At 42.6% G+C, this 12,504-nt stretch overlaps 1 protein-coding gene across 2 annotated transcripts in view; it reads left to right on the plus strand.

Moving 5' to 3' along the window:
* dok4 (docking protein 4) overlaps window positions 1–12,504 on the plus strand; it is a 66,839-nt gene that overhangs the window by 47,139 nt on the left and 7,196 nt on the right. For both annotated transcript variants that reach the window (XM_074659712.1, XM_074659720.1), the window contains 3 exons: window positions 9,500–9,607; window positions 10,881–10,995; window positions 12,111–12,230. In XM_074659712.1, the coding sequence (XP_074515813.1) occupies window positions 9,500–9,607; window positions 10,881–10,995; window positions 12,111–12,230 (343 nt within the window). The remainder of the gene's footprint in view (window positions 1–9,499; window positions 9,608–10,880; window positions 10,996–12,110; window positions 12,231–12,504) is intronic.

Raw genomic sequence — 12,504 nt, forward strand, 5'->3', positions numbered from 1 at the left:
GTTATCTTGTTTTATTGGACAGTTTTTGTCATATAATGACTTAAATATATTTAGAAATGTTTCATATGCTGTATCAACATCATTTCCTTCATAGAGGGTTTTCCAGTTTTGTGATAGCAATTCGGTTCTGAATGCATTTATGGATTCTTCTGTTCTCAATCTCCTATATTTGATTTTATGGTCCTCCTTCTCTTTTCCACAATCACAGTCATGGATCACAAAAACTGGCAAATGGTCACTGATGTCATTCATCAGCAGCCCGCTCACTAAGCTACTTTCCATGTAATTTGTAAATATATTGTCGATTAGAGTTGCACAGTGCGCTGTTATTCTGCTTGGTTTGGTGATCAGTGGATATAAACTCATACTATACATTGTGTTAATAAATTCGTCTGTCATTTTGTGTTTGTTAGGATTTAGCAGGTCTATATTGAAGTCCCCACAAATGAATGTAACCTTCTGATTAGTTTTGGCAAATATTTTCTCCATACTGTCTTTAAAAGTTTCAATGCAGGCTCCTGGTGCTCTGTATACACAACTGACCATCACATTTCTTTGGTTTTCCATGCAGATCTCTACAGTGATGCATTCCATCACATCATCAATTGTGGTTGACATGTTTTCTAAAATCTTATATTTCAGGCTATTTTTCACGTACAGGGCCACACCCCCTCCTTTTTTGCTCTTCCTGTTCATGTAATTGAATTGATATCCTTTTAACTCGAAATCTGCTTCTTTCTCAGAATTGAGCCAGGTTTCAGATATTGCAATGACATTGAATGGTTTTGTGAATTGACCTAAGTATTCTTTGATGTTTTGGTGATTAGCATATAAGCTTCTACTGTTGAAGTGAATAATTGACATTCCTTGAGCTGACTTCACATTGCTGTTATACTGTTCATCGGTGTAGTAGCAACATGTATTGTTTAGATGGTTAAAAAAGTTATTGTCAGGATCAATATCTTCCAGTTCCAGTTCATGCATATTGTGTTCAGATAATGTTCAGTGAATGTTATGTAATTCCACAAGAACCCATTTTCCACAGACAGGTATGATTACCTTGTTGTGTTGTTCTGATGTCACTGGTATTTGTCCAATTCTTCAATTTCTCTGATAACCAGCACTCTGGCCTCCTCTGGTGACCCGTTCAGTTTGATGATCACTTTACAGTTTGCAGTCCACGTTGATTGAATTTTCCTCTGCTTCCTTAGAAAGCGTGCCTTTCTGGCGATGTCTGCGTTATTCTTTGTAAGATGTTCATTCACATAAACGTCGGACCCCTTTAGCTTTCTTCCTTGTCTAAGCAGCGTATTTTTGTGCTTTCTGTTGGTAAACCGGATTATTAAGGCCGGTTTGTCGCTCTTGTTCCTCCGGGGGAGAGGGTGGCATGACTCGATGTCGGTGTTGTTGATGGAGATGCCTTTGTTGTTGAAGAAATCCGTCACCTGTTGTTCAAGGGACTGTTGGTCGGGCTCGGTGAGCCCCCCGCCGTCCGCTGGTGTCACCGCCCGGGCGTATGACCGTGACCGTGGCCTGGTCTCCAACCTGCTAACGATCACATCGTTTATGCGGGAGTACTGCTCCAGATCCGCCACCCGGCACTCTAAGAGGGTTATCCTCTTGTCCTTCTCGACATGTTGTCTCTTCAGCTCCTTAATTTCCCCCATCAAGTCCATTATTAGTTTTTGCTGTTTAGACACAGTTGCAATTTCTCCAGACATAAAGTTCAGCGCCTTCTTTATCTCTTCGATCTCCTCGTCCAAGATTGCACTGCTTTGTTTGGTTGTCTATTCAAGTGTTCATACTGGGAAGTTGATTCACCTAAAAAAAAAAATTATCCTCTGAGTTACAGACGTCTCTTTCCCAATGTAAGTCTATGGGAAAACGTCTTTTTGGGCCCAATGGCATCACGTGACGGACACGGAAGTTGTAGTACCACCGTTTGGCCACTAAGAAAATTGGCATCAATGACCGACGCTCTTCCTGCGGGTAATAATAGCCAGAACCAGCTGTGATTAGATTAGATTTCCTTTATTGTCATTGTACAGGTACAACGAAATTGAGAAATTAGAAAAGAAGAAAAAGTTGGTGTTCCCCACGAGCCAATCAAAGCGCCCTCTGTTCCTGTCATGCTCGACAGAAACGCCCCTCCACGACTGCAATCAGACCCGTCTCCGGTCAACAGACAAAATGAAAATACCCATTTCACAAAAACATGTTAATGCTCTCTGGAGCTGGTGTAAACATATCAACACCTTTGAGTGATCATCCCACAATGCAGTGCTTCTCCTCATCTCCTGTGCAGACTGATGATGCTTCTGTGCAGGACGTTTTGGCCGACCACATATAACAGAGTAGTTACGGGAGCTATTGAAATGAGTCTGAATGCGTTTTTCCACCTCCACATTGATAAGTGAAGCACCCAGATGATCACTCAATATCATTATCTCGGCGGCTGTTAGCACTGACCTTGCTTCCTGTGAGAGGAGCAGGCCAAAGTCATGGCCAAATATAGCAGCTCGACTATTACAGAGCCACTGTTGCTGAAAGGAGTCATCTGCTACCATTAGTCTGCAGGCGTTAGGACCGTGCAGCAGCAGCAGCAGAGGTGGCGGCCTAAAGCTTACTGAAGCAGGTAAGATAAGATCAGATCAATCTTTAATGATGCCTGTGGGGACGGCGGGGAGAGCAGGACGCAGCATTCCCAGAGGCACCGCAACAGCAGATCGATCCTCCGTGCCCAAAGCTGATTGTCCTGCTGGGAAAAGATGTGTCTAATCAGATATAGGAATAGGTCGCACTTTGTTTGTGCAGCTCTCCTCTCTGTCTGGGAATTGAACCCTGATCTCCTGTGTGATTGGCGGGCTCGGCGCTGATGAGGAGGGAAGGGCTTTTGTCTGCTTCAAAAAAATACCATCAAGATGCACTAGAGGAGCAAAAGTTAGTCTAGTGGACCTGGAATCAACACTGGGCGGTGGTGATGTTACTGTAGAAGTAAGCAGTGAAACACTGAAGCAGTATGTTGCAGTAAAGGGCGTGCATTAGGGATGGGAAAAAAATCGATTCACCTATGTATCGCATTTTTTTTTACGATTTTGAAACAGATTTTTTAATGTCAGAATCAATATATTTTTTTTATTTGAGTCTATGTGGAGGTAGAAGGAAGTTACCGCTTTTATTGTTGTAGTGTGAGTAACGTGACGTCATATCCGTTCCGTATACGTCAACCAAAACAAACCACAGCGAGCCAAAACGAAAAAGTAGTAAACATATCATATGTATATGGTATCATATGAAACTAGAAAACCTCAGGAATCCATTGGTACCAACCATGTCATACTAGCTTGTCGTAAAGGAGGTTAAATAACGCTACAAACTAACGCTAAATTTTGGCGAGGAATAACTGTCATGGCCATTTTCAAAGGGGTCCCTTGACCTCTGACCTCCAGATATGTGAATGTAAATGGGTTCTATGGGTACCCACGAGTCTCCCCTTTACAGACATGCCCACTTTATGATAATCACATGCAGTTTGGGGCAAGTCATAGTCAAGTCAGCACACTGACACACTGACAGCTGTTGTTGCCTGTTGGGCTGCAGTTTGCCATGTTATGATTTGAGCATAGTTTTTATGCTAAATGCAGTACCTGTGAGGGTTTCTGGACAATATTTGTCATTGTTTTGTGTTGTTAATTGATATCCTATAATAAATATAAACATACATTTGCATAAAACAAGAATATTTGTCCACTCCCATGTTGATAAGAGGATTAAATACTTAATAAATCTCCCTTTAAGGTACATTTTGACTTCTCCCCGGCTCTGACTGGTTGTTTTCCTTTGTGCTCGGTGGAATCTTGCAAATGCCATTAGAAATACAAACAAGCCAGAGCGTTTTTTTTTCCCCCTCTATAGCAGAATGATAACGTGTGGAGCCGGACCTTTCTTTAGTGCTGACACAGCGCTGTAGAGACAGGTCTGGCTATGTGAGACTACCTGGCTGGTTGCCCTGAAATGTGTGCTTTGTTGAATTTTTTAAAGCACCATATGTTGCACACAGCATGGCATGATGTTCAGAGACATGTGGTCATCAGTTTCATGATCGGGACTATATTTTGCAGCCATGCTGTAATGCTTGTATCTAGTCAGGACACACAGAGCGTCCTAAAACATTAAAATGTTCTGGCACCTGTCCTGGTCAACAATGATGCTCATTCAGAACACAGCCAACGTACCAGAAGACACATTTTACACCATGTTTGTAATTTCACACATCAAAATCAGCAGCAGGAGTCCAGTAATATCACACATTACCAGTTGGCACATTTTCCCCTTTTTTCACAGCGACTGATTCAGAATCCACACAATCATACACAACCAACGGCGTTCAAGACCTCTCGCTGCTGCAGAGGATGACAATGAGTGGAAACAATAGGATTAAAGAAGAGGTGCAATGTTAAATGTATTTTGTAAAGCAGTAACGTCATCATCACTTCACAAACAGACAGACAGCAGCCACAACACACTTTGAACCACAACCCTAATTAGCTTTCTAGCTACTCAGTATGCAGGGACACATATCTTGTGTTGCAGCTTGGCTCACTGAATGAATTACAAACAAACATTCACCAGAGGGACGTGCACTGCTAATGTCAGTTGGCAGGTTATAGTCAGCTGTCGCACATTAAACGGCTTAAAAACCAGTACATGTTAACACCAGTCGTACACCGTTGGACAGTTTGGGGCCGTCAGTGAGCGTCTGTCGGCCTAGTCTTTGCGGTGTGTCCCGCACCCTCTGCTCTAGTTTGCCCATGGAGATCGTGTTGCTCTGGCTCTATCTATTTGGCATGGAGAGGAGGTCGTGTTGCTTTGGCTGTATCTATTTGGTGTGGAGAGGAGGTTGTGTTGCTCTGGCTCTATCTGTGTGAAGAAGAGGTTGTGTTGCCCTGGCTCTATCTATTTGGCGTGGAGAGGAGTTTGTGTTGCTTTGGCTGTATCTATTTGGTGTGGAGAGGAGGTTGTGTTGCTCTGGCTCTATCTGCGTGAAGAAGAGGTTGTGTTGCTCTAGCTCTATCTATTTGTTGTGGAGAGGAGGTCGTGTTGCTCTGGCTCTACCTATTTGGTGTGGAGAGGAGGTTGTGTTGCTCTGGCTCTATCCATTTGGCGTGGAAAGGAGGTTGTGTTGCTCTTGCTCCATCTATTTGGCATGGAGAGGAGGTTCTGTTGCTCTGGCTCTATCTATTTAGCGTGGAGAGGAGGTCGTGTTGCTATTTTGCGTGGAGAGGAGGTCTTGTTGCTCTGGCTCTATCTGTTTGGCATGGAAAGGAGGTCGTGTTGCTCTGGCTCTACCTATCTGGCATGGAAAGGAGGTTGTGTTGCTATGGCTCTATCTATATGGCGTGGAGAGGAGGTTGTGTTGCTCTGGCTCTATCTGTTTGGCGTGGAAAGGAGGTCTTCTTCTTCTTCTTCTTCTTCTTCTTCTTCTTCTTCTTCTTCTTCTTCTTCTTCTTCTTCTTCTTCTTCTTCTTCTTCTTCTTCTTCTTCTTCTTCTTCTTCTTCTTCTTCTTCTTCTTCTTCGTCCCTCTCAGTCACAGAACCCCCCCTCCGCTCTCCTCTCCTGTCTTGTACCAGGACACACTGTCTTGTATTCATTCCTTCTTTCTTCATTATTACTTCGCTATATCTCGCTGTTGTCCTCTGTTCTGTCCTGTTCTCTGTCTCTCCCTGCTGCTTCTCTGCATTTCCTTTGACAAAATGTAATGGGCTTTTTAATTGTAAGTCAATTTACTACAGCTGCTGTGTTTAATGTCTTTCTTTCTCTCTCTCTCTCTCTCTCTCTCTTTGTCAGTGTGTGATGCAATTACAGCTTACTGGTGGTTCTTACCACCTTGCTGTAGTTCTCACTCATCTCCTAACAATAACATGAACAGCGTGAGGTCTAAAACCATCGCTGAGATTCAGTCACCATAAAAAGTAGTACAAGAAGTGATATTTGAATTTATCTAAATATTTAAATGGTTTTCTCCGTTAACAGCAGCATTGTAACTTGGTCCAGGGACGTGACCAATAATCAACACGACAATGCAAAGTACTCGCCGGCAAGTATTATATGTCTAGGAGCTTTTATTGTGAAAGGTAAGAACGGAAGTAGTGGATCTCATCTGCATTGCCTTTGTTTATATTTCTTATTGGACATCAATTAATAACACAAAACAATGACAGATATTGTCCAGAAACCCTCACAGGTACTGCATTTAGCATAGAAAAAATGCTCCAATCATAACATGGCAAACTGCAGCCCAACAGGCAACAACAGCTGTCAGTGTGTCAGTGTGCTGACTTGACTATGACTTGACCCAAAACTGCATGTGATTATCATAAAGTGGGCATGTCTGTAAAGGGGAGACTCGTGGGTACCCATAGAACCCATTTACATTCACATATCTTGAGGTCAGAGGTCAAAGGACGCCTTTGAAAATGGCTATGACAGTTTTTCCTCAACAAAATTTAGTGTAACTTTGGAGCGTTATTTAGCCTCCTTCACGACAAGCTAGTATGACATGGTTGATACCAATGGATTCATCAGGTTTTCTAGTTCCATATGATACCAGTATCTTCTAGCTTTAAAACTGAGCCCGCTACAACCTAAAAATCGCAAGTTGTGTTAACATGTTAAAGAAATTAGTGGCGTTAAAATTAATTTGCGAATTTCCGTAAGAGAGCAATTTCTAAGGCTCAAGATATTTCAGTGTCCTCTTCATCCTACCCTCCAGATGGATATTTAGACCTCCACAGGTCAGGTCTAACAGGCTGAATCATTCCTTTATTTCTTGGGCCACCAAGCAGTTAAATGCTCACGATGACCAAACTGATAATTAGTTTTCTGTTTAACTACTAGAGGCTGATGATGATGGTTTAAGTTTCATCTAATCTAAATGACATGAGCCTGCTACAACCTCTGAAAGATCAAGCTGCGGTAATGCGTTAAAGAAATTAGTGGTGTTAAATTAATTTGCGTAAACGCGTTATTATCGCGTTAACTTTGACAGCCCTAGTTGTAATACTCATTTTGTCCACAAGAGGCTGAAGTGCACCTCTACCCCATGTTTTAAACAGGACTAAAAACATTCATGTTTTCTTCCAGGTGAGTTTTAATTTCTCCATGAGCTCTAAACACAACACACATATATTCTGTAAATTAAAACTCAACAAGAAGAAACAAAATAAAGAAAAAAAAATCACCTTACAAGTTTTCACAAGAAAAATTATCTTGGTATAACTTTTTTTTTCTCACCGGTGTCACAGAGGGGAAAAAAAATTAAGGAACTTAGAAAGATTATCGTAGCTTCGACTTGTTCTTAAGTCATAAACACAGGAGAGAAAAACAATTTAGATCAGACTTAGAAAATGGATCAGCAGCATTTCTTTCCTCCCACTTGCGTCTCAGGGCCTCCGTACTTCTGCTTTCATGTCCACTATCTCTCTTTTTATCCCATCCTCCACATCATCCATCTCCCTCCTCCTCCTCCCTCTTCATCTTTCCTTTCCCCTGTATCTCTTCACCATCCTGTGCTCGCAGTAATCGGGTCTCAGCAGACGAACTAGCTGTGAGGAGCGCTAAGTGAAGTTAAAGAGAGGAGGCGGTGGGAGGGACGGGGAGGATAGAACGTGCTAATTGCTCCCTTCTCACATCTTCAAAAGATGAAACTGATGTGAAACAGTTTGGAGTTCCTGTTATTCCAGAGGGTTCACTCACATTAAAGCGCGAGGAAACGATGCTGTTACACCAGGCGTGGCGTCTGTGTAACCTTGAAGTGCTGTGTCGGCAGTAGACTTAAATGGATATGTGGGCATTTTGAATAATGGTCAGCTGTTTTTCTTCTTCATCACACATTTGCCCTTCAGTTCAACTAAAATGACTTATTATTTCTTAGCAGCCCATGAATTTTTAAGTGTGTGCTCAGAGGAGTTTTCACAAGTAAAAGAAATGTGGCTTCAAAAAGAAAGCTTGTTTCAGACACTAGATTGGGAAAAGATTAGACGGAGAAGGGATTTGAAAATAATGAAATGTGACGCATAAGTACTGCTGTGTTATTTATATTTCTTTTTTAACACCCCTCCCTCCTATCATGCACGGCATGTCAGGTGAGTCACTGTTCCAGCTGTGAGCAACACAACTAGCAAAACAGAATTATTTATCAGGAAGCATCTTATTAACTGAAGATAATACTCTGGAAATTTACAAATCCATCAGCTTTTATGTATTTTATGCCTATACATCTTTAACCCCCTGAGACCTGCACAGTCTTGGGCGATTCTGACCGACTTTACTGTCTTACAGAGGTTGTAGCTGGTTCAGTTTCAGAGCTAGAGTGAAAGTCCAGATATGATATGAAACTAAAAATCCATCGGTACCAACCATGTCGTAGTAGGTTGTCAGGATGGAGGCTAAATAACGCTCCGACGTCAGGCTAAATGTCGGCGAGGAAAAAATGCCATGGCCACTTTCAAAGGGGTGCATTGACCTCTGACCTCAAGATATGTGGATGGAAATGGGTTCTATGGGTACCCACGAGCCTCCTCTTTACAGACATGCCCATCATGAAACTTTACAGCCACAAACCAGAGACAACGGGCCGATTGCTTGTCTCCCGGTATTGCTGCTTGCAGCGTTGTTGGGGGGGCGTGTCCGTTCGTAACGCGCCCGTTAGGAGCATTTTCAAGAACCGCTCAACACTCGTTGTTGGTTGTCGTTAGTATATCCAGCATCCAGCAGCTAAAGTGAACTGCAGTCAACGAGCCGCGGCCTGTGAAGGCCCGCTATACGAACAACATGCTCCACTCTGCAGACCCCTGAAGCCCCGCCCCCGCTGCTGCACAGAGCACTTTTTTAGTCAGTTAGTTTATTAATGATATCGCGCGTCCAAATTGCACCAAATTGGGTCCCCAGCAACACACCTGCCAAGTGTGAAGTCGACCAGATGAACACTTCTTGAGATATGCAAAGGACACACATACACACACACACACACACACACACACACACACACACACACACACACACACACACAGACAGACACAGATTGCCTTATAGTTAGATGAGCATATTTATGTTTAGTACAGCCGTTCACAGCTTAATAAAAAACATAAAAAAACATCAACAGAATCAACGATAGATGAATTATTGATGAGGTAACAGGAAAACACACATTGCATCATGTCAGTAAGTCCACATATGATAGCATACATTATGTACTCCTCCTTTAATAAAGCAGTCTACTGTTGGAATCTTTTATTTCTGCTACTAGTTACTGTAGTCGTGGCTTTCTCTTCGTGCGACCCGTGTGTGTGGATGTACTTGTTTTTGTTCTGTCACATGAGGTTTGATCAACTCACTGTTTCTGACAGAAAATAAAAGTACTGTTGAATATTATTTGACTTTGATGCTAACTCTGTGTGTGTATCTGTGTGTGTGTGTGTGTGTGTGTGTATATTACAGATCTACCGGCGTTGCTGGCTGGTGTTCAAGAAGTCATCCAGCAAAGGACCTCGTCGTCTGGAGAAATACCCTGATGAGAAGTCTGCCTACATCAGAGCCTTTCCTAAGGTAGGTGTGTGTGTGTGTGTGTGTGTGTGTGTGTGTGTGTGTGTGTGTGTGTGTGTGTGTGTGTGTGTGTGTGTGTGTGTGTGTGTGTGTGTGTGTGTGTGTGTGTGTGTGTGTGTGTGTGTGTGTGTGTGTGTGTGTGTGTGACAGGTACAAGCAGACACACACTGACGGGGATGAAAGCAGTCAGCCTTCACATTAAAGACTTGTGAGCTCAGCGTGAATCAACAATCCTTCTTCTTCTTCTCTTCTTCTTCACTCTCTCCCTCTCAGAAGTCACTCATCTGTCATTCTTCATCATCAGCACCTCTCCTTCACTTGACCTTCTGCTTTCACACTCCTTCATTAACATCCTTCAACACACCAGTGGACTTAAAGTGATGTTGTAGAGTGACTTTGCTCCATTTTCCTCCTGTATTTTCACTGGTAGAACAATGTGTTTCACAGAAGGTTTCTCTTTTTGTAACTCAATTGTGAATCTGTTCAGACTGAATGCGATCTTCTGACCTTTGAGTCACAATCAAGTGACCGAACATCATCAATGAAGAAAGTTAAAACTCCAGTAGGCAGGCTGAAGCAGATATTAAAAAGTTTCACTATATCCTGACAGAAGTGCACGAGACAGGTAATCTGAAAAAAATCATGTGCCTCCGGTGTCCTCCGGTGCTTCTAACGTCATCAACAAGATTTCACAGACCGGAGGAAATCAACCAATCAGAACCGAGCTGGAGCCTTGCGGTCTCTGAGCAGCTGTCAATCACTCTCAAACTCCGATCAAATGGTCAAACTAGGTAGCGCTGATCAAATATGTATTAATATTCTGTTACTGTAATGCCTATTTCTCTCCTCAAATGTTGTCAGAAACATCCTGTAGTGCACGGTTTAGCTGTAAAATGAGAAAGTTTGTGACCCGGCAGCCATGCTGAGATCAGTTGAGGAAATACCAAGCACCGCCCACCAGCCGGAGCACAGCCAATTGGAACGCTCTCTCTCTGAAATGACCTGTGATTGGTCAAAGTCTCCCATCACAGGCTAGATTTTCTAAAGCCTGAAAACAGAGCCATGAGGAGGAGCAGAAGTCTAGTTATCTCTCAGAACACTTGACTTACAATATGCTGAAAGGTTATTATGGGATTTTTGCCCAGTGATGCCAAAAACATTCTGCCTACTGCAGGTTAAACAAGACTTTTATATCCGGAATAATTGATGCTGAAAAATAACTCCTCACACTTTAATCAACTTTGTTAACCATTTTACGCTTCACCTTGTTGCCTAGGTGACAGAGATTAGCAACGTCAAGAATATCACACGGTTGCCTCGAGACACCAAGCGGCAGGCGGTGGCCATTGTGTTTACAGACGACACCTCACGCACCTTCACCTGTGAATCAGGTAATGCATGGACACACACACACACACACACACACACACACACACACACACAAACAGCATGCATACTTACTGTTGATGCAGTTATTGGTTATCGCACCAGACCCTGTGTGATGTCTGGTGATTTACAGTTCATTAAATGTTGGTTTGCAATACATTAGACAGTTGTTGGACTGTGTAGGTGAGTAAGTGATGGATGGATGGATGTGCATGCACATTCAAACCTCTGCAGATGATCCAGAACGCAGCAGCGCAGTGCACAGGGTGCATTGCCTCTGTGCACCGCCTGTCGGCAACCTATGTCCCATCAGACTTGAAGCTGTTGTTGCCACTTCCTCATGTTGTTCCCTCCTATCTAGATCTTTGCTTGTGTTATACAAACTCACAGATGTACGTCGCTTTGAACAAAAGCGTCTGCTAAATGAAATTGTAGAATTGTAGAATTTCTTATTTTTTATTCATTTTTTAATTTGGGCAATTTGTGAAAAAGTTTAAGGAATTGTGCAACATTGTGTGAAATACGCTGATTTATTTGAGAGTGTGATGAGATGATCAATCTCATGCCTGTGTGTGTGAAGTACAGAGCTGGAGTCAGGGCTTATTTAGCCTAGCTTAGCATCAAAACTGGAAGCAGGGGAAACAGGTAGCGTGGCTCTATGCAAAGTTAAAAAATATACCTATACCAACGCCTCTAAAGCTCCCTGATTAACATAGCGTATCTCGTTTGTGATGTAAAAATCACAATTTGGGATTGGGATTGCAAGTTACTTATCTATGTTAAGTTAAGTATCTATGGAGACAAGCGTGAATGACCACAAATGATACCGACGGTCCAACTCGCAGAAGTTCACCAGTGCTGTGCAGCAGTAACTGTTTACATCCAGCTCGACTGATTCATGACGACGCATCAAAGTATTCATCTCTAGTCTCAAAACACCTGGCAGAAGAGGAGGCTGTCATTTCACCATTTTACTTCTTTGTTACAGAAATGCTGGTGATTCTAGTAGATGTGATCTCTCTCTCTCTCTCTCTCTCTCTCTCTCTCTCTCTCTCTCTCTCTCTCTCTCTCTCTCTCTCTCTCTCTCTCTCTCTCTCTCTCTCTCTCTCTCTCTCTACAGAGCTGGAGGCAGAGGACTGGTTTAAGACGCTGTCAATTGAGTGTCTGGGCACACGGCTCAATGACATCAGTATGGGAGAGCCTGACCTCCTGGCTGCTGGAGTGCAGTGTGAACACACAGGTAACTCACACACAACACCCTTAGGCTTCAGAAGCTGCTCTTCATCGGAGGTGTAAAACTAATAGAAGACACTTCTGATCAGACACAAATCTCACCAATGGGTGACTTATTGTCTACACAAATGTAACCTGGTAGCTAATGTCATGATTCAGGGAGTTTTTTAAAGAAATTTCAAATTAGTTAAAGTTATAAAATAAAGTTATTTGCTAATTATTATCTATTCATCAGCAGTCATGGAAATAAAGCATATCAATTAACTTTATATTCTTTTCCT

Source organism: Sebastes fasciatus, chromosome 2 (assembly GCF_043250625.1).
Source record: "Sebastes fasciatus isolate fSebFas1 chromosome 2, fSebFas1.pri, whole genome shotgun sequence".
Classification (NCBI taxonomy): domain Eukaryota; kingdom Metazoa; phylum Chordata; class Actinopteri; order Perciformes; family Sebastidae; genus Sebastes; species Sebastes fasciatus.